Source organism: Amyelois transitella, chromosome 22 (assembly GCF_032362555.1).
Source record: "Amyelois transitella isolate CPQ chromosome 22, ilAmyTran1.1, whole genome shotgun sequence".
Lineage (NCBI taxonomy): Eukaryota > Metazoa > Arthropoda > Insecta > Lepidoptera > Pyralidae > Amyelois > Amyelois transitella.
Window position 1 is genome coordinate 7,716,734 of NC_083525.1, and position 26,186 is coordinate 7,742,919.

The window sequence follows — 26,186 nt, forward strand, 5'->3', positions numbered from 1 at the left end:
TGTTGGCTCTGTCTACCCCGCAAGGGATATAGACGTGACCATATGTATGTATGTCTTGAACGTCGCATAATGCAACTGACTGCGTCCACGCAACGGATGCGTTTCGGCGCCCCGACCCGGACACGAATGATCGATAACTCGTCATTGTGAACTTTTTGGTTACTACTTCCGCGTGCTTAACATACATATAGACATGCATATAGCTCTTGCGGTGTAGACAGAGCCGGCAGTCTTTAAAAGACCACGTTGAAATTTTTTTATTGATTTTTATTCATTATGCTTAAAAAAAAATAAGTTACGTCTTCATCACCTCTAGAGATTACTATAGATAACACAATTTTATAGTTGAATGTCAAATTACTAATAATATTCTGAAAATGTCAAGCCATTCAGTCATTACCTGCACACCAAATCAAGCTATGTAAACACATAATTTGGTGCCGTGTGGTTCCCGGCACCAATAAAAAAAAAGAATAGGACCACTCCATCTCGTTACCATGGATGTCGTAAAAGGTGACTAAGGGATAGGCTTATAATTTGGGATTCTTTTAGGCGATGGGCTAGCAACCCGTCACAATTTGAATCTCAATTCTATCATTAAGCCAAACAGCTGAACGTGGCCTATCAGTCTTTTCAAGACTGTCTACCCCGTAAGGGATAAAGACGTGATCATATGTATGTATGTATGTACATAATTTGAGTGAATCAGTTAGTTAACACCTTCGCTGATTATTATGTTATACAATATTTTTCTTTTTGTTTACAATCTTTATAAGTCTGTCATTTGTTCGTTATCGCTAAGTATTTCTTAAAACTTTGTTGAGTAACCGCTCGGAGTTAATTTAAACCTTAGCGCATAGAAATAGGGTTGAGATAGAGACGAGTGGAATATGGGCCACATTTCTTAGAAAACTGATAAGGTCCGTCCCTTACTGCAAAACAGTTGGTGCCTGTTTTATATTTTAAAAACATTTTTTGTATTATTTCAACATAAATACATACATATAGTCACGTCTATAACCCTTGCGGGGTAGACAGAGCCAACAGTCCTGAAGAGACTGACGGGCCACGTTCAGCTGTTTGGCTTTATGATAGAATTGAGATTCAAATAGTAACAGGTTGGCTAGCCCATCGCCTAAAAGAAGAATTCCAAGTTTATAAGACTACTACTGGTAAGAATTGAAAAAAATCTTTTTTTGTTGAATAGACCATTTATCGCGGAAGGCTTCAGGCTATATAACATCACCTTGCAACTATAAGGAGCGAAGAAATAATGGAAAATGTGAGAGGGATCCTTGAGGGCTTCAATGATGCCCAAAATAACTAATCCACGCGGACGAAGTCGCGGGCACGGCTAGTAACTAATAAGTGGAAGCACTTGAAAGCCTGTTTTTTGCGCCCCTCGCTCTCAAAACTAATAAATTACTTTAGGAAATAGTGAGTCTGTCATCTGACGTCTGAGTTACGGCCGTAGCTTTCGTCACTAAGGTTCGACGGCCTCTGTGGCGCAGCGGTAGTGCGCTTGTCTGTGTCACCGGAGGTCCCGGGTTCGAATCCCGGCCAGGGCATGATGAGAAACGAACTTTCTCTGATTGGCCTGGGTCTTGGATGTTTATCTATATACGTATTTATTATAAAAATATAGTATCGTTGAGTTAGTATCTCGTAACACAAGTTTCGAACTTACTTCGAGGCTAACTCAATCTGTGTAATTTGTCCCGTAAAAAAAAAAAAAAAAAAAGTGAGACTTAAATTCTAATGTACTATTGGGGACATTGTATTTTTTGTCCTTTGAAAAAAATTATATAATAAATAAATAAATCATTTATTTCAGACTTGCGTCCATATCTTCATACATTACATTATAATAAAATTCCTAATACATAGATTAAATAAAATTAAATTAAATTACATACACCATCAAGTAATAAGTAAATCAATCAAATTAAATTAATCACTACATTACATAGGTATATATAACGAGGGGTAAACTAATGATTTTAACACGTGGTGCTTATGTAATTTAGCCGTGCAAGCTTCCATGCACCTTTCCATTCAAATATTGAATGTGCCGTGTGGTTTTGGCACCAATACAGAAAAGAATAGGACCACTCCATCTATTTACCATGGATGTCGTAAAAGGCGACTAAGGGATCGGCTTATAAATTTGAGATTATTTTTGAAGGCGACGGGCTAGCAACCTGTCACTATTTGAATCTCAATTCTATCATTAAGCAACACAGCTGAACGTCTATCAGTCTTTTAATCACTGTTGGTTCTGTGTACCCCGCAAGGGATATTAACGTGACTATATGTAGGTACCTATGTATGTTGAATCTTCATTAATTAAGCTATCAAGCTAAACGTAGTAATCGATTCTTATAACTTTTGTTTCTGTCTATCCCGTAAGGAATAAAAATAAATGCCCTATCTGTCTAGGGCAACTAATAAACAAATCTGTCTTTGTTTATAATATTTTAAAGAGGTGTAAGGTTTGTCACTGTTATTTGTTAACATACATACACAATCACGTCTATATCCCTTGCGGGGTAGACAGAGCCAACAGTCTTGATAAGACTGACAGGCCACGTTCAGCTATTTGGCTTTAAGATAGAATTGAGATTCAATTATTTATTTGTTTGTAACGGCCAATCTTCGAAAATTCCTTAGTTGTAAATTTCATGTGTCCATTGTGTTGATTGAGGCAAATGGAATGATCTCTGCCTACCCCACCGGGAGATAAGCGTTATTCTATGTTCCTATCTACGTATGACTAATTTAGCGTTATTCTATGTATCTACGTAAGACTAATTTGAATACTCAATACTCAATCATTTATTGCATCTCATGTGTTTACATAATCCCTTAATTTCCAGGTCGTTCTAGAAGTGGCACATCGCGTCGACCAAGACGGCGTGGTCGCTGTAGAGTCTGTCGTCGACAAGTTGATCTTCAAGCCTCAGGACGTCGTGTCGATCAGGGCTAAAGACTCGGACCTCGAATACGCGACCCACGATGTGTTTCAAACGGACAGTGTCATATCCAGCAAGTTTAACGGTCAGTGTATACCCCCGCCGCCGTTTGGTTTTTGGGCACCAATAATAAAAAAATAAGGGATAGGCTTATAAACTTGGGATTCTTCTTTTAGGCGATGGGCTAGCAACCTGTCACTATTTGAATCTCAAATCTATCATTAAGCCAAACAGCTGAACGTGGCCTATCAGTCTTTTCAAGACTGTTGGCTCTGTCTGCCCCGTAAGGGATAAAGACGTGATCATATGTATAATAAAAAAAAAAAGAATAGGACCACTCCCTCTTATTCCCATGGATGTCGTAAAAGGCAACTAAGGGCTTATAAAGCTTAAAGCCCTTAGCCGCCTTTTACGACATCCGTTGGAATGAGAGGGAGAGGCTTTAAGGCTTATAAACTTAGATTCTTCTTTTAGGCGATGGCGATAGCAACTTGCCACTATTTGAATCTCAATTCTACCATTAAGCCAAACAGCTGAATGTGGCCAATAGGTCTTTTTAAGTTTATTGGCTCTGTCTACCCCGCATGGAATATAGACGTGAATATATGTTACGTGAATATACGTATGTATGTTTACCCCGCACCCGCTGGTGTTCTTTAGATATGGAATAGCATACCTCGCTGCAAAGAAGAGATGTGATACTAGTAGGTAGTTTGACCTCGCTTAATTGACCATCCTTACATACATATAAATCATGGCTATTTCCCCAAGGAGTAGGCGGAGACAACATTCTACCACTCGCCACGATTCCTACATCTTTCGAATCTATACTAATATTATAAAGCTGAAGAGTTTGTTTGTTTACGCGCTAATCTCAGGAAGTACGGGTTCGAATTGAACAATTATTTTTGCGTTGAATAGACAATTTATCGAGGTAGGCTTTAGGCTATATAACATCACATTACAACTATAAGGAGCAAAGAAATAATGGAAAATATGAAAAAAAAAACGGGGATAATTATTCATCCTTGAGAAGGGCTTCAATGATGCCCAAAATATATTCCTATATGCCTATTCCACGCGCACGCAGTCGCGGGTACAGCTAGTCATCAATATACTTACATTAAATTTTGTAATTAATATCCAGGAAGTATGCAGAGATCGTGGCAAGTGGAAAGAGGCTGTCTCTGCCTAACCCTCCGGGAAAGAGACGTGATTTTATGTATGAATAAATATATATGGGACAAATTACACTGATTGAGTTAGCCTCGAAGTAAGTTCGAAACTTGTGTTACGAGATACTAACTCAACGATACTATATTTTATAACAAATACTTATAAAGATAAACATCCAAGACCCAGGCCAATCGGAAAAAGTTCTTTTCTCATCATGCCCTGGCCGGGATTCGAACCCGGGACCTCCGGTGTCACAGACAAGCGTACTACCGCTGCGCCACAGAGGCCGTTAATGTATGTACATACTAGAGGCCGCCCGCGACTTCGTCCGCATGGAAACCCTATCAATCCCGCGGGAACTCTGGGATAAAAAGTAGCCTATGTGTTATTCTGGGTCTTCAGCTACCTACATACCAAATTTCATGGTAATCGGTTCAGTAGTTTTTGCGTGAAAGAGTAACAAACATCCATACAAACTTTCGCCTTTATAATAGTAGTAGGATATGTATATACCTATATATATATCCAGGCAATGGCCGATCGGCCGAGGAGCGCCACCTGGAACCGTGGGACGGGTGCGACGGCGACGCCGGCGACGCCCCGTCCCTGAACGGGGACGCCCGCCTCGAGGACCTGGAGCTGGACCACCGCGCCAACGGCTGGGACGCCAACGACATGTTCCGCAAGAACGAGGAGGTCTACGGCGTGCTGAGCACTTACGACAACTCCCTGCTGGGTTATACGGTGCCGCTGCAGAAGAAGGACACCCAGGATTACAGGTCGGTGTCTTTGCTAAATTGATGATGCATGCATTTATTTGTTCACTTTACTGTAACTTGTAAAGATAGATAATGTTCTGTGAAGTAAAACTGCACTTATTCTTAATAATCACTGCATTTATATATTTGGACTCATTGACATTTAATGTGTTGTATAAATTACAAAATTACCTAATATGAACTTAAAACATTTTGTACTAAGATATATTTTAAAAAACGTAGTTCCCGCGTCATTCTCTTTCTTTTTATAATGTACTTACTTTCTCTCTTTTTTTATCAGTGGCCAGTTCTAACCTATTTGAATCTGTTGCTTATTTCAAAGAGGTTGCGTGATTGTATTTTCAAACAGTCTTGCTTGGCGCTTCCATTTTGTTTCAGGTCGAAATTGATGGAATTGGTGCCGTGTGGTTCACGGCACCAATAAAAAATATATTAGGGACACTCGTTCCCATGGATGTCGTGAAAGACGAATTGGGGGTAGGTTTATAACTTGAGAATCTTCTTTTGGGCGATTGCAACCTGTCACTATTTGAATCTCAATTGTATCATTATTGCTCGTTTTTGGAGCGGTCTTTTCAGATGTGTTAGACTTGGTCCAACTCAAATTCAAAATTCAAAACTGGTATTCATAAGACTGTTAGCTCTGTCTTCCCCGCAAGGGAAAAAGACGTGACTATTTGTATGCACGTCAACTTCACAACTATCCCAACTTGAATGGAAATGTGGACGACACACTATATATATATATATATATATATATATATATATGTTTTATTTATGAACAGAGACGCAGAAGCGAAAGCGGAGGAGATAGCAGCTGAGATAGAGAGCGCGCCCGCGTACAAGAGCCGCATAGAAGTGGAGAATGGCGACGAGGAGGAGAGGTTCGCGGCCGTGGTGCGCCCCGGCGAGGGGGCGCCGGGGAAATACGTCATACCCAACAAGAGGAAGAACATGCAGGTGAGGAATGTCGTGAAGAATTTCGTAGGTAGAGATGGGCAAATGTCCGGGGCATTAAGGGGAAATTGGGAAAATTCCCAATGTTATAATAATAATTCTTATTTTTCCTCTCTCACATTGAATGACACCGTTAAAAAATAATAAGTAAGATGAACCATGCAGTTGCAAAATAATGATGTATGTGAGAGACTGGTGTCTGTACTAGGAAAACCTGTATGACAGATTACCAGCCTCTCCTACTCTGAACCAAGTGTATACAATGCAAGTAAACCTTACACTAGTTTAGGTACATTAGGTATGTACCTGTGGAGAAAAACAAAAAGAATAAATGCCCAAAGGGAAGGAATATATATGAATATAGGCTATCTATTGGTAATTTTTCAAATTTGCTTTAAATGTCCGGGCATTCGCCCATCTCTAGTCGTAGGAAGATGTAATGATTAAGTTTTTGAGAAACATTATCCATGTTTTACTTGCCTCAGTCACACACTTAATGCAGTAGTTATATAGTTTTGATTTGATTTGAGTGGCGCCCTCTGCAGGAAAGAGCTCAAGGTCCGCTTTTGATCACCAGCATTAGGCAAGTCGCGACTGTATGACCTCCGCAAAGAAAATAACGTAGCTTGAATCATAGTAAAAAAAACTGATATCATGTCAAGACATACATTATTTTAAAATTGTGCCGAGTGTTTTCTAGCACATTAGAATAGGACCACTCGATATAATCCTATGGATGTCGTGAAAGATGACTAAGGGATTGGCTAACAAACTTGAGATTTTTCTTATAGGCGATGAGCTAGCAACCTGTCACCATATAAATCTCAATTTCCATCATCAAGCCAAACACCTTGTATATCAATATTCATCATAAAGCCACACAACTGAACATGATATTTCGCTCAGTCTACCCCGCAAGGATAATAGACGTGACGTACACGCGCGTGATTGCAGACGGGCAAGCTGGTGAAGCCTAACAACAACGGGGGGCCGTCGCCGGGCGCGGGCAAGCCGGCGGGCGCTCCGCCTGCGCCCGCGCCGCACAGGGAGCCGCCGCGGGAGCGCGAGCCGCGCCCGCCGCGACACCACCTCACGCCGCCCGCCCGGCTCGACGCCCAGCCGGTGAGTGGCTGCGGGGGTCACTGGGGAGCGGGGTCTGATCGATATAGGGGATATGCGCGGGTCACTGGGGAGCCAGAGCCGGCTCTGATCGATATAGGGGATATGCGCGGGTCACTGGGGAGCCAGAGCCGGCTCTGATCGATATAGGGGATATGCGCGGGTCACTGGGGAGCCAGAGCCGGCTCTGATCGATATAGGGGATATGCGCGGGTCACTGGGGAGCCAGAGCCGGCTCTGATCGATATAGGGGATATGCGCGGGTCACTGGGGAGCCAGAGCCGGCTCTGATCGATATAGGGGATATGCGCGGGTCACTGGGGAGCCAGAGCCGGCTCTGATCGATATAGGGGATATGCGCGGGTCACTGGGGAGCCAGAGCCGGCTCTGATCGATATAGGGGATATGCGCGGGTCACTGGGGAGCCAGAGCCGGCTCTGATCGATATAGGGGATATGCGCGGGTCACTGGGGAGCCAGAGCCGGCTCTGATCGATGTAAGGGATATGCGCGGGTGATTAGAGAACCAGAGCCGGCTCTGATCGATGTAAGGGATATGCGCGGGTGATTAGAGAACCAGAGCCGGCTCTGATCGATGTAAGGGATATGCGCGGGTGATTAGAGAACCAGAGCCGGCTCTGATCGATGTAAGGGATATGCGCGGGTGATTAGAGAACCAGAGCCGGCTCTGATCGATGTAAGGGATATGCGCGGGTGATTAGAGAACCAGAGCCGGCTCTGATCGATGTAAGGGATATGCGCGGGTGACTGGGGAGCCGGCTCTGATCGATATCCTTTATCGTTTTGAAGTCTGTTCATTGCGCAGATGTTGTTGCAAGAGAGCCGCCTCTGATCGATGTCCTACTTTTTTTAAGTTGGTTATGTTGAGGGTGGACGAACATTAGGCACACTGTCAAGTTACACTACTTCCTATTTCTATGCAATGAAGATATTACAAACAAACACTTTGCACGGATAACAAGGGTTACGCAACGCCTCTGATTGATATCCTCCTTTTTTTGCAGTCGGTTGAGTTGAGGGTGACAAACACTTATTGAAAATTGCATCAAAATCGGTTCAGCGAAACGGGTGATAATCGCCGGCAAACTAATATACGTATATACGAACAAAAGAAAAAAGAATAGGACCACTCCGCATATTACCCATGGATGTCGTAAAAGGCGGTTTAGGGAAAGGCTAATAAATTCTTTTTATAGGCGATGGACGGACGGAGTGTCGGTTCCATCTTGAGCTATTCAGCTGCACGTGGCCTTTTAGCCTTTCCAAGATTGTTGGTTCTGTCTGACCCGCAAGGGATACAGACGTGACTATGTGTATTTAATGTATGTATAAAAACTATATTGAATTATTATTTGAAATCAAATTAGCTGCAACAAACATTGGTAAACAAATTAAAAATATGTCTTCACATATATTTTTTTTTAATTGTATGAATAACATTTTTAGATATCTATTATTATTATTCAGTTATCGCACCACCACGTTTGGTCCAAACGTTCGACCAGCAGAGAATGTCTTCACCTGTTGTACATTTTATGTACTACAAGTTTAAATAAATAAATACTTTAATCACGTATAAATTGGCAGCCCGTGGCGAGCAGCGCGGCGCCGCCCAACGCAGGGCCGGCCAAGAGCTACGCGGGGCAGGCGGCCGCCTACCACTACCACGCGCACCAGCCGCACCACGCGCACCACCACCCGTAAGTACCTACGCTAGCGGTGACGAGAACTGGTTTAGTATCCGTAAGTACGCTAGCGGTGACGAGAACTAGTTTAGTATCCGTAAGTACGCTAGCGGTGACGAGAACTAGTTTAGTATCCGTAAGTACGCTAGCGGTGACGAGAACTAGTTTAGTATCCGTAAGTACGCTAGCGGTGACGAGAACTAGTTTTATATCCGTAAGTACGCTAGCGGTGACGAGAACTGGTTTAGTATCCGTAAGTACGCTAGCGGTGACGAGAACTAGTTTAGTATCCGTAAGTACGCTAGCGGTGACGAGAACTAGTTTTATATCCGTAAGTACGCTAGCGGTGACGAGAACTGGTTTAGTATCCGTAAGTACGCTAGCGGTGACGAGAACTAGTTTAGTATCCGTAAGTACGCTAGCGGTGACGAGAACTAGTTTAGTATCCGTAAGTACGCTAGCGGTGACGAGAACTAGTTTTATATCCGTAAGTACGCTAGCGGTGACGAGAACTGGTTTAGTATCCGTAAGTACGCTAGCGGTGACGAGAACTAGTTTAGTATCCGTAAGTACGCTAGCGGTGACGAGAACTAGTTTTATATCCGTAAGTACGCTAGCGGTGACGAGAACTGGTTTAGTATCCGTAAGTACGCTAGCGGTGACGAGAACTAGTTTAGTATCCGTAAGTACGCTAGCGGTGACGAGAACTAGTTTAGTATCCTTAAGTACGCTAGCGGTGACGAGAACTAGTTTAGTATCCGTAAGTACGCTAGCGGTGACGAGAACTAGTTTAGTATCCTTAAGTACGCTAGCGCCGGAAAGTAACAAGTTTATAAACCTTAAGTACTCAAACACCGTGCCGTGTGGTTCCCGGCACCAATACAAAAAAAGAATGGGACCACTCCATCTCTTTCCCATGGATGTCGTAAAAGGCGACTAAGGGATAGGTTTACAAACTTGGGATTCTTTTTTAGGCGATGGGCTAGCAACCTGTCACTATTTTAATCTAAATATTGTTATAATGATTCTGTCATTAAGCCAAATAGCTGAACGTGGCCATTCAATCTTTTCAAGACTATGGCTCTGTCTACCCCGCAAGGGATATAGACGTGACCATATGTATGTATGTACTCATACACTAGCACCAGAAAATATAACAAGAACAAGATTATTATCCGCTTCTTCCCAGCTTTAGTACCAGTTGCATCCTCATCTTTGTTATTGGTGCCGTGTGGTTACCGCCACCAAATAGAATAGATTTATTTTTTTCTTCTCCAAAGAGGTGAGGTCACGAACTAGACACTAAAGCCAGATTTACATTAAGAAATTAGTTGCATGACATTTGTTTTACAAAAATTATATGAATAGCACGAAACTACTTCAACCACTATTTCGCAATGTAAATCCGGCATTACGATAGATATGTCGTGAAAATATATAGCGGTATAGTATTGTTTGGGAACGAGATGGAGTGATCCTATTCTTTTTCTTTTTATTGGTACCGGGAACCACACGACTAAGGGATAAGTTTATAACTTGAGGATCTACTTTTTGGGCGACGGGCTAGCAACCTGTCACTATTTGAATCTCAATTCTATCATTACGCCAAACAGCTCAATGTGGCCTCTATCAATCAGGATCCCTTTCATTCGACAAATTTTTTTTTTGTCCTTTTTTTAGTTTGGCATAACGAGTTACGCATACATTTTTTTGTTATAATAGTTTTTTGTCATACTTGGTTTTGGCATACTATTTCAATAGGCATAAATATATGTAGTAGTATGTATGTATTTTTTTTTTAAACAAAGGTATGCCATGTCAAATTATGACACAAAATTTTATGCTAATAGATAGATAACCCTATCAATCTTTTCCAAGACTGTTGGCTCTGTCTGCCCCGCAAGGGATATAAACTTGGTTATATTGTATGTATGTGTTGTTTTGGTTTACAGGCCAGGAGTGGCGAATGTATCGGTCAACGCAGCGCCGCCGGCCAGCAAACTGAACGGCACTCCGCATGTTAGACATCCACCGCCGCACATACATCACGTGAGTATACAATACAATACAAATTATCTTTATTGCCCATAAAAAAATACAAACGTAGTAGAAACATACATTATGAACATGTTGAGCAAAGGCGGACTTATCGCTAAGCAATCTCTTCCAGCCAACCTTTGGGTATACACAATATACAATTATAATCATCAGAATAGAATAGAATGAATGAATGTGGATGAAGCGAAGGAAGTATGCAGAGATCGTGGCAAGTGGAAAGAGGTGGTGTCTGCCTAACCCTCCGGGAAAGAGGCGTGATTTTATGTATGTATGTATAGAATAGAATAGATTTATTTTCAAAATTAGATACAAGGTATCACATATTGACGTCACGTCATTTTAATCTATTTATAGCTACTACCGCTTCCAAAGCCCATGTGAAAAAGAAGCGACGGAACAAACTACACTGCAAAATTTTCACCGGACGTCAATTTACAAATGTAGATCTCTTAGATCTTAATCGTGGACGAATGCACATTGTCTACAGTAAAAAACACGAATGAATGTAAAACTAATCATTACATCACGTCATATATGCTTCATCTTACTTTTATTCATTCATTCATTCAGTTTTATCGATTATTCCAGAATCCCCCACCGCCGGTAGTGGACACCCACAGACACCACCCACCACCGGAGCCGAGGAGACAAGATGAAGTTCAGGTAAGTATATTATAATCTTATATATAAAATTCTCGTGTCACAATGTTCGTTTCCGATGATGATTACTATGCTATGAAATTGAGCTCACGTGTCGTGTGGTTCCCGGCACCGGTAGAAAATGAATAGGACTACTCACATATCTTTCCCGTGGATGACGTAAAGGGCGACCGAGGGATAGAGTTTATTAATCTCAACTCGATCATTAAGCCGAACAGCTGAACGCGGCCTATTTAGTCTTTTCGTGATTGTTACCTCTGTCTACCCCGCAAGGGATATAGACGTGATTAAGATGTAAATAAGATTCTGTGTACAATGTCATTGGTATTGTTTGCAGGAATTGCGTCGTTTCGGTCAGGAGTTCAAACTGGTGACGGTGAGCGCCACCGGTGCTCCTGCGCAGACGCACTCGCCGCCCAACGCTCATACACCGGTTAGATTCGATCGAACTTCCTGTTTGTTTGTTTGTTTGTAATATCTTTACATACATATGTACATATATGCCATCGCTTAAAAAAAGAATCCCAAGTTTGTAAGCCTATCCCTTAGTCGCCTTTTACGACATCCATGGGAGAGAGATGGAGTGGTCCTATTCTTCTCTATTGGTGCCGGGAACCACACGGCACTAATATCTTTATTGCAAAGAAATTTACACAGTAACAAGAAATAGTATATAGTTATAAAAGAAACAAATCATTTGCAATGGCGGACTTACGAGTATCCCGTGAAGGGATCTCTTCCAGTCAACCGGCAAACAATAAAGGAACTAGATGATTCAGTAAAAAGCTGCAAGTTATTATATGGATGCGATTGCTTTAGCGATAAGTCCGCCTTTGTACCTCATTTTCTGTGTTTTTTTCTTATGATGCAATAGTCGTATCTATGTATGTATATGAATGTCAGCATATATGTATATCTAGACTCTTTATTGCACACATGTATGTATGTATGTACGTGTATGTACCCCGCAGCCGCAGCCGGCGCCGGCCGCGAGCCCGCCGGAGGTGTCGGCCAACGCGGCCGCGGAGCCCCACAAGCGGCCGCCCAAGCAGGGCTCCCCGCCGCACCATCACAAAGTACGTGCCACACTCTGAACAGGCTTATGTTGTATATTATACGGTTTAGCTTAATTTATTCATAGCAATGTATTTTTTTTTATTATCCTACACTTTATATAATATTTTTTTTCTTCTAAATTATTGTTTTCTTTTTACACTTTGGTCCCGATTAAACAAACTTTATATGTATTTATATGCAACGTTGAACCCCGACTTACGCGAATTCCACTTACGCGGCAACCGCTCGGACCCACCTACCGCGTAAGTCTGGGCGTATTACTGTACTAGAGGCCGCCCGCGACTTCGTCCGCATGGAAACCCTATCAATCCCGCGGGAACTCTGGGATAAAAAGTAGCCTATGTGTTATTCTGGGTCTTCAGCTACCTACATACCAAATTTCATGGTAATCGGTTCAGTAGTTTTTGCGTGAAAGAGTAACAAACATCCATACATCCATACAAACTTTCGCCTTTATAATAGTAGTAGGATGTTAACCACGTTTACTAACCCGCAGCCGCCGCCCGCGCCGGGCGCGGAGCCGCCGCCCGCGCGCTCCCCGCTGGCGCCCGCCCCCGCCCCCGCCCCCGCCCCCGCGTCCCCCGCGCCGGCCGCGTCGCCGCCCGCCGCGTCGCCGCCCGCGCCGCTCGCCGCCGCGCTCAAGAAGTCCACGCTGAACCCCAACGCGAAGGAGTTCAACCCGGCCGCCAAGCCGTTCACGCCCAGGAGCCCGAGCACGCCGAATCCGAGCAGGTGAGCGGTTTGTGTGCGGCACGTTCCGAATTTGAATGTGCGCGTGCGTTTTTTTTTTTTGGTTTTTTTTCTTTTTGATGTTAGCTTTTGGTGGTCGTGGTGGCCAGTATTTTTTGTTTTTTTTTTTTAAATATATACTGTCAGCAGAGAATAATAAGAATCGCAAACTTATACGTTAACTAGGAAGTTTATAAACTTACGTGGGATTTTAAACGAAAGATGATTATATTATTAGGATTATATTATTTAATGACTTAAAATTTATCAATTTGCTACATTTCGTGGAGAATTGTTGTTGTTCTTGTTATTTGCCTTAATTTGTTGTTTTTACAATTATTATAACTTCAGTCTCCTTTAATTGCCTCAGGAACTTTTTTATTTAAATTAAGTAATGTAGGTATGAAATAAAAGAATTTCTCGAATTTTATATTACATATAGGTTTTTTTTTTGTTTATCAAATTTTAACTCTATTTTATTTTTGTGTAGTCTTTCGAATATAATGTGCGATATAATTAAAATAATTTGTACATAAGATCTATTTTGCAAAACGTTACTTATTTTTGTCAAAATGAACTTTTTTTTTCTCTTACTGTAGTAAGTATAATAATGAAAGCAATCATGTTATATCAGGCCTCACACGCCGGGCACGCCGGTGGGCGGCGTGGGCGGGGTGGGCGGCGTGGTGGGCGTGGGGCTGGGCGGCGTGGGCGTCATGGGCGCCGGCGTCAGCTACGTGCCCGCGCCGCACCCGCCGCCGCCGCACATGGTAACGCATCGCTTTGTACTCGCACACTCTCTTTTACACACATACTCTGTCTTACACACAAACCCTCACTAGCTCTCTCTCTTTCACACACACACACAAACGCTCTCTCACACACACACACGCTCTCTCTCACACACTCACACGCTCTTTCTCACACACTATCTCTCACAGTGTCTGCCTTCCTGTCTTAAATGTATCTTCTCTGACTGGTTTGACGCAAAATGAGCACTGACGAAAAAATTATCATTGTGCAAAATGATCCTTCTCATACAATACATACATACAATCACGTTTTGAAAGCAACCTGTCATTATTTGGATCTCAATTCTATCATAAAGCCGAACAGCTGACCGTGGCCTTTAAGTCTTTTGAAGATTGTCGGCTCTGTCTACCCTGCAAGGAATATAAACGTGATTATATATATATGTATGTATGTAAAAATATATATATGTCAAAATAAAAGATGTATATATTATAGAAACTAACTTAACATTATTTTGCGCAGATGACCGCAGTCCCGACATATATGGTTCCCGCTCAGCAGCCGCCATCTTATTTGCAGCACCCTGCGGTGAGTTATTTATATATATGTATATAATAGCTGCGCCCGCGACTTCGCCCGCGTGGTATAGTTAGTTTTTCCCGTTTTTTTTTTTTCACATTTTCACACAGTTGAATCGGTAAAATGTGCATGTAGAAAGTAACCTGACTCACCCAATCCAGGATCCATGGTCTAAGCCGTACCCCGGGCTCCTCTCCAGAGTGGTGAGGATACAACCGGGACTAAAGCCAGGAGGAAGAAGATACATACATATAATCACGTCTGTATCCCTTACGGGGTAGACAGAGCCAGCAGCTGTTTGGCTTAATAAAAACATTGAGATTCATAACAATCTTGAAAAGACTGATAGGCCACGTTCAGCTGTTTAGCTTAATGATAGAATTGAGATTCAAATAGTGACAGGTTGCCAGCCCATCGCTAAAAAGGAGAATCTCAAGTTTATAAGCCTATCCCTCATTCGCCTTTTACGACATCCGTGAGATGGAGTGGTCCTATTTTTCTTTTTTATTGTTGCCGGGAACCACACGGCACTAGAAAAATAAATAATTTATAAATATATTATTTAATATATAATTTTCGCGTTGTAATTTTTTCGTAGCAACGAAGCTTTTTGTATCTTTTATTATCAGAACGATGATAAGACTATGTGTTCATCGCACGCATTTCATCGACATAGCATCATCATCACCTATATATTTCTGTAGCAAAAACCTCTGCTCTGTATGGAAAACTATTAAAAAATATTGTTTCGTGTATAGTGTAAAAAAAGAACAGTCGGTGGGCGAATTATCCACGTTCAACCAACAATGGAACCATGAATTAAAATGGCCAAAGTCCCCAGTGGAATGGGTGACGGGATTCTGGCATTCGGTTCGTTCGTAAACCTTCCCACTCCTGAATCTTGTAGTATGACATGCGCGACGCCGGTATTATCGCGCAAAAAGCTATCGCTGTCCCGTTTCGCGTCATAGTAAAAAGTGAAACGGCGATAGTTTTTTTGTTTGCGTGATAAAAATGGCGTCGCTCGTGCTTTGCTATGGAGGTTGGTCATAGTGATAGGTTATCTGGGGAGAAATAAAACGAAACGGAAGGCCAGGGAGATTATTATATTATCAGAAGATATATGTGAAAATAAATAATAAATAAATATATTACACAGATTGAGTTAGCCTCGAAGTAAGTTCGAGACTTGTGTTACGAGATACTAACTCAACGATACTATGTTATATAATAAATACTTATATAAGTAAACATCCAAGACCAAAGCTAATCAGAAAAAGTTCTTTTCTCATCATGCCCTGGCCGGGATTCAAACCCAGGACCTCTGATGTCACAGACAAGCGTACTACCGCTGCGCCACAGAGAATAAAAGATGCATTATATGATAATTCTGATAAAACAAGTATATGACGAGGAATGTGAACAAAAACAGATGGAGATGGGTTGCGAGTGCCGCCAGTATGCGCCCGCGCCGGTGTTCCTGCTCGACAAGAGAGATAGGCCGGAAGCGGTGAGGGGGAGGGGAATGATGGGAGGGGGTAGCACTTTGTATTTAACGATCCCCTATTGTAATGAATTTTGAACGATACATCATTTTGATATTTCACTTTTGTATGATGATGAGACAGGTGAACAAAGTCACTCTCTCATCTTGTTGAAATATATTTTTCTTCTTTTTTTAAATTATATATAACTTACACGCCACTTTGTGTAAGGTATTTCCGTCGAGAAAACGCTTGGAAAAAAAAGTAATCAATCATAGTGTTGGGTAGCTCACTATGCTCTCAAAAAGTCACAATTTTTATATGAGAAATTTCTGTCTTGAAACAGTTATTTGTTTTTTTTTTCACTATTAAATTTTATATGAATACTTCTATTCCTAACGGTGAACAAACTTGTAACCTTACAAAGTGCCCTCGCTCTTCACGTTTTACCCCCAAATGTTTGAACTACCAGTGTGCAGTGATTTATCGATTGAAACTAACCTATTATGTCATGATCGAGTCATTTCATTTATTATTATGTTATGACATTTAGTTCATTGCACGCAATCACCATCGTTGGAATAGTAATTATCCATGTGTGTCTGGATATTTTTTTTTATCATAAAAATTTAACAAAAACCATTTGTTAACATTTTTATCATGTGTTTTGCGAGTTTTGGTCGCCATGACTCTTTTTTCTTAACAAAATAACAAAGAATAAAAATTTGAACATTTATTAACAATTTATCATTTGTTTTATGAGTGTTTGGGCGCCATTTTTTTTTTTTGTTTTTTTACTTATTTCTACGTTTGTTCTAAAATCCAAAAAGAAAAATTCTTAAATACCTACCTCTCGTTCCCAGATGTAAGGTTCTGAATAGTCATTACTTTACATGTCCCTCTTTAAAAATATTTCATTTCTCATTTGTTTATTCTCAATCATTTGGAACGTACAATTCACTAAAATAAATTCATACAAAATTGAATTTTATTTTGTAACGTAAACACGTTTCGATTGATTTTATTTTAAAGAGATGCTAAAACTTGTATTACCACATTGTACCATATGGGTCACAGTTCAACATAACATATCTGGTTTAAAAGATAAATGGTTATAAAATGTGAGCGTGTAAAGTCACAGGGGGGTAAGCGTGACTATGTGTAAACAGTAAATACTAGTTTCTTAACTGAGAATTGCCGCATAGGTCTAGTGTTTAAGTTTTTTCTTGATGACATACATACATACATATAATCACGTCTATATCTTGAAAGACTAATAAGCCACGTTCAGCTGTTTGGCTTGATGATAGAATTGGGATTTAAACAGTGACAGGTTTTGCTAGCCCATTGTCCAAAAGAAGAATCCCAAGTTCATATGCCTCTATCTATCTATATATCCCTTAGTCGCCTTTTACGACACCCATGGGAAATAGATGAGAGAGGATTTTTTTTTCTATTTGTGCCGAGAACCACACGTCATACCTATATACGTGGTTATATGAATGAATGAAAAACGCAAACACTATAGGTATTAAAAATTATCACAGCGTTGGAAACAGTAAAACATGGAATATACCCTGAAAATACTCGTGTAACGAAAGGTGAATAACTGTAACCGTGTTAACATACAAAACCTAACTTTTTACTTAAATTCACCCATGTTCATTGAAATTCAAGGTTAATGTCCTGTCAGATTGAGATATTAGAGTGTATGTAACATTATCAATTTGCAGTAGAATAGTACCCGCGCGCGAGATGTATTTTAACAATTTTGGTCAGATGAAAAATTTTAAGGGACAATATAATCAAGGTCATCTTGTTGTCGATAGGCTAGCAACCTTGTCACTATTTGAATCCTAATTCTATCGGTTGCTAGACCATCGCCTTAAAGAAGAATCCCAAGTTTATAAGGCGATCCCTTTGTCGCCTTTAACGACATCCATGGGAACGAGATGGGGTGGTCCTATTCTTTTTTTATTGGTGCCGGGAACCACACGGCACTATAAACAAATTAAAATACCTAATTCGTTGTTTGGCCACTGTTATCGCATTATCATTGAACCAAATAATTGAGCACGGCTGTGTTTATCTCAAGATAAACAATCAAACAATTTCTTTAAAATATCACATTTTTATTATTTAAAATAAATTACTTAGTCCAACTTGTTCATCGTATTTTGTTCAGTCAGTAAAATGTCTTTCATGTTATGCTTGCTACTTCATATTCTATAGTTTAAACCGTTCTTATCCTCCTTTTTAAAGCGGTGGTAACCTCTCACCAAACTTACTTTAGATTAATGTTAATTGTACACACGTCTCAAGAGATAACTGGACCACCTACCATACCAATCAAGGCGAGGTGGCACGGCTATCTCCTGAGCCCACCGTACCAACCGCTTCCTTGCTCTTTTTCCGTAATCAAATCGCTTCCTCCGGCCTCAGCTTGACCAATTGCTCTGACATGGACCACAGCCTTTTCGCCAAGCCTTCGTCCCTCGCTTTAGCCGACATGTTACCCTCCTCACAATCAGCGAAGTATCTTCCCGACACAAGGTCACACTCGTCCGACACGGCTAAATATATAGAAGTCTGAGCGCCTTCCTCCGGACTTTTGAAGAAAGTGTACAGCACTAAACTCCTCAGCTTTTCTAACGCTGTCGCTTTGTATAAAGACGTGTTCACTTGACCTGGATGTAAGCTGTTTACCACCACACCAGTACCTTCCAGACGTCTTGCCAACTCATTACTGAACAGCACGTTACAAAGTTTACTGTTACAATAAGTCTGGAAGTAGCCGTAAGCATTCTCTTCGTTGATTCTCGCAATCGTTCCGAATTTGTGTAAAATTGAAGACACTATCACCACACGGCTCGGCGCGGACTTCCTCAGAATGGGCACTAATAGTAAAGTCAATAAAAATGGCCCAAAATGATTGACTTGCATGTCTCTAACGATCCCGTCTGCAGTCTTCTTCCTGCCCAGACCACCGGCTCCGGCGTTGTTTATCAAAACGTCCAATTTCGCTTCGGAGCTCTTGAATTCTTTAACGAACTTCCTTATTGAATCAAACGAGCTCAGGTCCAAATGAATGTACTTGACACTTTGGTTGCCAGTACGTTTGATGATGGAAGAGACCGCCGCTTTCCCCCTTTCGTCGTCCCGACACGCGGCTATCACTTTAGCGCCACGCCTGGCCAACTCCAAAGCTGTAGCGTATCCTATACCACTGTTGGCACCAGTCACTATCACCACTTTCCCGGACATGACGGTGTCGGCGTAACATCTCCCGTTGGATAATTTGTTCAACATTCGTATGAGAATCAAAGTCGCTGCCACCCATAAGAGAAGCCACATTTTAACAATTCAATTTTAAATACGTGCACGTATGAATGTTGTTCAATGTTGTATGAGAAATATCGATGATAATAGAGCGTTGTTCGCTATGGTTCAGCCCTGGGTTTGCCCGTTGTTTATTGATTCACTTTTACGTGTATGGAAGCGTGCCAAATTATCCAAATGCTTTAAAACAGTCAATATAAACACGCATAAAAAGAAAGTGGGAATTTATTCCTCTGAAATATATTTGTTGTAAAATTAAAAACAAAACAGTAAACATCTGTACAAACACACCGACCGTTTCTTTTTATGTATTACATCGACCGATAACGCGGGTCAAAGTTTCATTTCATTATCGTTTCGAGTCAGTATCGCTCTGAATGTCATCATAATCTATCGAGTAATGTCCACCTGGGCCGCCTCGTGAGAATTGTGGCGAGGTCAGAGATCTGTACCGAGTTTGCGCGTTATAGTGTTGCCAACCCCAATTGAGATTAAAACTGCAAATAAGTCCTCAGAAAATGTAGCAAACTTTTGATAATACCTGGCTCAGAATAGGGACCACAGTGTGCGCTTTCTTCTTAGTTAACTTTGAATGTTTTAACCTTTAATATTACATAAAATGTACACGAAATTTTTGAGTCCTTTTTAAAGACTTCCTCGATGAATTATTATTCCGAATCACGCCTACTAACAAGATTTTTTTATAATATATACTTAAGGAATAAACAACTTAGATTAAGATGTCAAAAGTGACAAGGAATAAACTTGTAAATCTACAGTAGATCAATCTGTAGTAGTTGACTACACTTGTGTGTCACAACTTAGTTCTATATGTTGACGCTAGATGGCGATCATTGTGTAAAATCCGTCAGATAAACCGCCAGGGTAGTTAACCCTATGTATGAAATGGAAATTAAATTCTGTGAATTATTACAATTTATGTTAAATTTCATTGTACGCATTCATTTACGTCTCTTTTTAGTCTGTTAACTATGTTATAAAAGTTGACTGGAAGAATGCTTTAAGCTGTTGTCTTTAAAGTGAAGATTATTATCCAAAACTAATAATATTTTTATCCCCGATTAGTGTCGTATCTTGTTTGTATCATACTCGTATAGCCATAACCACAAGTCAATTTAATGCTACGCAACTCCATTCATTGGGATGAATTAAAATCTGTATTAATCACTAACACGTTTGATTTTTGCGATTGACTTTTGTAAAGGATTTTTTAGATAACTGGTTGAATAGCTCTGGCACTGTATCTATTAATGGCTAGTTTTTTTCAATAGACTGACTTAATGTATCTGGTATGTAAATAGCGCAATACCTTTTATGCCATTTGTTCCATTGTCTCGTCGACAAGTAGGACGATTTTGTCGTGGTCCCATGAGACAAGTGACATTAGTGAAATCGTCTCAGTTGGCACACTATAAAGCTAGTGAGAGGGATGTTCCCAATACGGCCAAAAAAAAGCGAAAGTAATGTATTAGCGAATAAATTGCCGTTAACATGTGTTCTTGGCCTAATTGCGATATTTCTACCGAATATCTTTTGTCTTACCTGTTGAGAAACTAGCTCTTAATAATTTGAATTTTAAAAAGAAATATTTTTCATTGGTCGTACTATTTTAGTTGGCGTATGGAGCTATGGGCGGCGGCGCAGGAGTCGCCGGCGGAGCGGGACAACATGGACCATTACAGGCACAGCAACAGAGAAACTTTAGGAAAAGTAAGCGAATTTAAACTTTCGAAAATTTTACTAAATTAAAAAAAGGTTATCTTTAAAAGTTGATAAGATAGTTTAATAATTTATTCTTCGGTTCTATCAATATTATTTTATGTTTAACAGCTTAACAAGAAGTAAATTTTATTAGTTTCATTTGTTGTTGACTATATTTAAATGACAAACTTAACATAACATACTTTTCATAAATATGTAAAGATAAAATTTGGCATATGTACTATATGTCAAATTCCATCTTCGTACGCTCAATCAATCATGCTGTGCATGTTATGTTATATCATCAAGTTACGCAAAACTTACCAATTATTTTATTTCGATTTTTTTGTTGGAACAGTGGGCGTGGGGTCGGGCATGCAGGTGGCCGCGGCGACGGGCCAGCCGCTCCTGGCGCCCGCGCCGATGCAGCCGTTCGTGCCGTACGCGCACCCCCACCCCGGCCCCCACCCCGCGCAGCCCGCCATACAGTACCAGCACATGGTGAGTTTATTGTTTTTGGTCTTAAAATAAGGATTGTTTAGCAAAAGTGTCGTCATGATATGGTCGAGCAATCTAAATATAATATTATTAAAGGATTTCAATAATAGCACACTTATGCAGCCACACAGTATAGCGTTTATTTTGAAGACAGAAAAGATACATATGACATTGACACATGATCACAGACTATATTGTTCGCAATGGAAGGCGCCAAAATTTAAATATTCAACAGTATTGTTAGTTAATAAGTTGAGAATGTTATATAAAGTTTTCTTATCATGTATTTCCTCCCCAGGTGCGTATGTACGGCGGCGGCATGCCCGGCGGGGTGGGCGGCGTGGGCGTGTCCGGCGGCGAGGTGGGCTACGCGGGCGCCCCGCAGCCCTCCCCCGCGGCCGCGTCCCCCGCGCTGTACCCGCCGCCGTCGCCCGCGCACACGCCGCACCCCCACCCCCACCCCCACCCGCATCCGCACCACCACTACCAGCAGCCGGCGCAGTTCCAGGTCGGTGGGAATTCATTTAATAAATTATTCGTGCCTACAGTTGTGTAAATTCGTTTTATAAGTGTATTTCATCGTTCTTAGTTTAAGTCAATCCACTAAGACTACCAGAATATGGCGCAGTTTTGAAATAATTCACAATTTAAGGTGATCGTCATAGTCGTTGAAAAAAAGACGGACGGAGTGTGGCGTGAAAGAAAAGTGAAGCATCGTAATGGCGGTGTTCTACGCATATGTTAGTGACATTTCGTGTAATAGTCTATAACGCTTCTATGATGTAATCAAGGCCGACTGTCACACTATTGGTAAGAGTGTATATGTTCTATTGGTGCTTCATTTTGCTGTGCAGTAAAACTCCGTCCGCCTTTTTTTTCCATTGGTCCCGAGAACCACACGGCACGGCTACAGTTACTCGATTTGATAATTGAAACATTTTACACATCCTGCCCCCGTAGTGCGCGTTAAACTATAGCTGTCCCGTTTTACATCATAATAAAAAGCGAAACGCCGATAGATTTTCGCGCGAGAAAAACGACATCGCGCTAGTGCAATGATACGGGGTCTGGTTAGTTAACTAACTATAACGCAGTGTTGTCCTCGTCAGGTGCTGTGCCCGCTGATGGCGGCGCCGGGCGGCGCGGGCGCGCACCACCACCTGCACCACCACGCCGTGTACCACAACCACCCCAACACCGCCTCCCCGCCGCACCACCACATGCAGGTATGTAGGTACCACCACAACACAACACAACACACGACATCGCCCAATCGCGGGGAGAATACGACGCGATCAACCAATGGATTAGAGAGTTGTGACGCAACCGGGTCTGTCGCAGCGCGTGTTCTAAATCGCGCAAGCAAAGTTTTCATGGATTGGAGCATATATGTATATGTACAACCTCTGACCCAATGTCGTTTGTCGAGCGGGCTCCCCAGGCATCATACCCAGCCTGGTGGAAGATCTGCCCTTTGTGGCGGTGGAGCCCGAATCATCGCTCCCGCTACACGACAGATACTATTATTTCACTGGAGTCAGTCGTAAAAAGTCAGTCGTAAAAAGACTGATAAACGACGTTCAGCTGTTTGGCTTAATGATAGTATTAAGATTCAAATAGTGACATTGGCTTTTAGCTGATCACATAAAATAACTATCCTATGTTTATGAGCCTCTATTCCATAGTCGCCTTTTAAGACATCCATAGGAGAGATATGGAGTGGTTCTATTCTAAACCACACGGCACTGCCGAAAACCACAAGGCTTCTATCAAATTAAATACATATTTTTAAATGAGCCGTTTTCTCCCCAGCAGGTCCTCCTCCCCGGCCAGTCGTCGGGCGGGACCCCCCCCGGGCCGCACGCGTCTCACCCGTAACCCGCCCCGCTGTCCCGCCCCGGGACTCGAACTCGCGCCAGCTAATGATAGGGTTCACTACCTACTGTACACCTATATGTAATGTATAACATAATTATGTATCCTCTTATTGGTTTGTGACGAGATATTGACGTCGCATTTGAAGGTTTTTTTTTTTTGGGGAACTTTTTGGAATAATGAAAAACCCCGCTATACCTATATATATAAATATATAAATGTTATCTATAAAATGTATCCACTATTGGTTTCTCGAGGTTTTAAAGTCATATTCTCGTACCTTTCTTGTTTGACGACGCTACACTGTATTAATTTTGTAAGGGGAACTTTTTTGACGCTGCATTTAAAGGTTATTTTTTGGGAAAGTTATAGGAATAATGAATAAACCTACTATATAATGTAAAACATGTATCCGCTGTTGGTTTCTCGACTTAACGTCTTAATTTTTTGGGGTTTCTCGCTACATATATCTATATAAATTATAACATGTATTCTCAATTGCTTTCTCTATGTTTATTTTCATTTATTTTTTGGCGGAATTTACTTACTACCTACATTTTATATATCATTGTAAACAATGTAAATGTCTGCAATTTCATTCTTAAGTATTAATAACTTGTATCTGCTATTAGTTTCTCGAGTACTATTCGCAGTATACAATGCTGAACTTGATTACTGTTTGTGAGTTTTTTTTTAATTGGCGTATTTGAAATTTGAGAAATTACCCGCAATATAAATTTATATAATTTATAACGTGTATATTATTAGGTCTTAACGCAGCATTTCAAAAGAATATATAGTAAAGTTTCATAAAGCATATCTTTAAATTTATTCTGAATAGTATTATAGTTATTTTGCATCTGTCAAGTTGTGTGAAACTATTCTATGAAAGTTCGTTTGCCTTACCAATCGTTCGAAGGCATAATATGTCGGTTTTGGGCGTTCAGCCGATATGACTTTACATCTTCGAAATATCACACGATATTTTCTGTCGTTCAAAAATGATAAGTCAGCGTCTCAATGACGAAATATTTTTTTTTTATTTTTTTTATAAGTAATCATGTGTACAATTTGTTTCTCGAGAAAAGTAGTGTATGCGTCGTCATAAATATATAAAAGTTAACCACCTACCCTTTTATACCATAATCGTTATCCAAATTAAAATATTGTTTAGTTATTATTTGTTCCTAAAAGTATTGTTTAAACCCCAAAAAAAAAAAAAATACATTTTGACTGCGACACGTCATCAGGTCAGATCGTTGATTTAAATCTGGGAGTTCATAATTAAAATACCTATTATATTTCCAAAATGTATATAAAATTAAAACAGCAGCAAAGTAGGTATGAAAAGACAATAAGAAAATTGCACCCATCACAATACAAAGTTTCTCATACAATTTTCATGACGTCATACAAACGCGTCGTTATATGTATACGTATGTCCAAACATTGTCTTTTTCCATCAAACCCTATCAATAGCTAAATAATTGTACATTTACTTATTGTAAAGTGTAATAGGCTAATATAGTATTTATTAAATAATCATGTATTTCCAACGCATATTCGTTATACTCTCGAGTATTTGCATATATATAGATATCAGGTATATATACGTGTTTTGTGTGCGTCAATTGACGAAAGTATGTTTCTGTACCTGACGCGAATACTCGATAAATACTAACGAATACCTGTTACACGCTTGTATTCACAGAAAATACTAGTATTAGTGACTCGCGTGTGACATTTTCTGTGTATGTAAGTGTTATTTGATTCCGTTTTATATCAAGTTATTGTACATTTCCCTATGATGCCGAATCAATGTTTGTGTTATGTTTGTTTGTAGTTCCATGATAAAAGACGATTAGTATTCATAAATACTTGTAGATATTGGCGCTATAGGTTCTGTAGACATTTTAGTACTGGCACTCGACATTTAAAATTAAAAACAAAACTTAACGGAGAGTAATAATTATTGCCTTTTTGCTAATGTTAATACCAGAACAGCAATAATTTTATGTAACTTTTTAAATTCGGAAACTATTTGTAATTGGAATTTTATATATCTTTTCTTCGGCAAAGGCTTTCTTTTTTCAAGTTTCGGGCGGATTTTTGTCTTTAGTCTGGAACATGTTTTCAACCTGTTCGAAGTTTGAATATATGTATAAAAAATTTATAATAGGGGGCTTAGTGTGTATGGGTGTCTTAGTGCGGTGGGGCGGAATTGAATGCGTTGTATCGTGTATAAGTGGAGTCGGCGAGCGTCGCCGATTTATAGTTAGTTAAATTTCTTTCTTGGCGGCGAACACAGTTGGTAAAGATGCTTACTGTAAACTAATTTTTTTTTGTTTTGTTTTGTTGATGCATCAGTTTTTTGTCGTAACGAAAAATCCTTCTTAACCAACTCAGCAAAGCATTCGTGTTTATATACCGAAAGCTCTAACTACCCCGTTTAAAACAAAGATGCAGATATGTTGATATCGTTTTATATCTATCGTTAAAACCGTAAAGAGAACATGCAATAAAAAAATGTTGTTAGTTTTTCCATCTGGCAACACCGTTGTTTTTGGTCTATGCCAACTGTTGTCGCTGGTTGTGGGCAAGCGCGAGCCGTCCATAGACAAGCACGGCTCGCGGCTTGCCTTGTATTTATTTAGATGCCTATATTTAGTGTAACGAAGGAAACTCCTTTTTAAAGTTGGCGCGT

General features: G+C 40.5%; 2 protein-coding genes across 2 annotated transcripts in view; one reads left to right on the top strand and one right to left on the bottom strand.

Annotated features, from left to right (window-relative positions):
- Positions 1 to 24,170, top strand: part of LOC106129843 (ataxin-2-like protein) — a 41,717-nt gene extending 17,547 nt beyond the window's left edge. The window contains exons 3-19 of the mRNA XM_060950854.1: positions 2,877 to 3,057; positions 4,678 to 4,927; positions 5,713 to 5,887; positions 6,839 to 7,006; positions 8,611 to 8,723; positions 10,661 to 10,757; positions 11,355 to 11,429; positions 11,764 to 11,859; positions 12,398 to 12,502; positions 13,000 to 13,235; positions 13,867 to 14,002; positions 14,508 to 14,573; positions 21,022 to 21,118; positions 21,468 to 21,610; positions 21,906 to 22,115; positions 22,717 to 22,833; positions 23,420 to 24,170. Of these exons, the coding sequence (XP_060806837.1) occupies positions 2,877 to 3,057; positions 4,678 to 4,927; positions 5,713 to 5,887; positions 6,839 to 7,006; positions 8,611 to 8,723; positions 10,661 to 10,757; positions 11,355 to 11,429; positions 11,764 to 11,859; positions 12,398 to 12,502; positions 13,000 to 13,235; positions 13,867 to 14,002; positions 14,508 to 14,573; positions 21,022 to 21,118; positions 21,468 to 21,610; positions 21,906 to 22,115; positions 22,717 to 22,833; positions 23,420 to 23,485 (2,331 nt within the window). The 3' untranslated portion in view covers positions 23,486 to 24,170. The remainder of the gene's footprint in view (positions 1 to 2,876; positions 3,058 to 4,677; positions 4,928 to 5,712; positions 5,888 to 6,838; positions 7,007 to 8,610; positions 8,724 to 10,660; positions 10,758 to 11,354; positions 11,430 to 11,763; positions 11,860 to 12,397; positions 12,503 to 12,999; positions 13,236 to 13,866; positions 14,003 to 14,507; positions 14,574 to 21,021; positions 21,119 to 21,467; positions 21,611 to 21,905; positions 22,116 to 22,716; positions 22,834 to 23,419) is intronic.
- Positions 18,159 to 19,546, bottom strand: LOC106129972 (retinol dehydrogenase 14-like). The gene has a single exon (XM_013328703.2). It carries the CDS (start codon positions 19,400 to 19,402, stop codon positions 18,467 to 18,469), a length of 936 nt encoding a protein of 311 aa, XP_013184157.2. The 5' UTR covers positions 19,403 to 19,546; the 3' UTR covers positions 18,159 to 18,466.
- Positions 24,171 to 26,186: the final 2,016 nt, after the last annotated feature.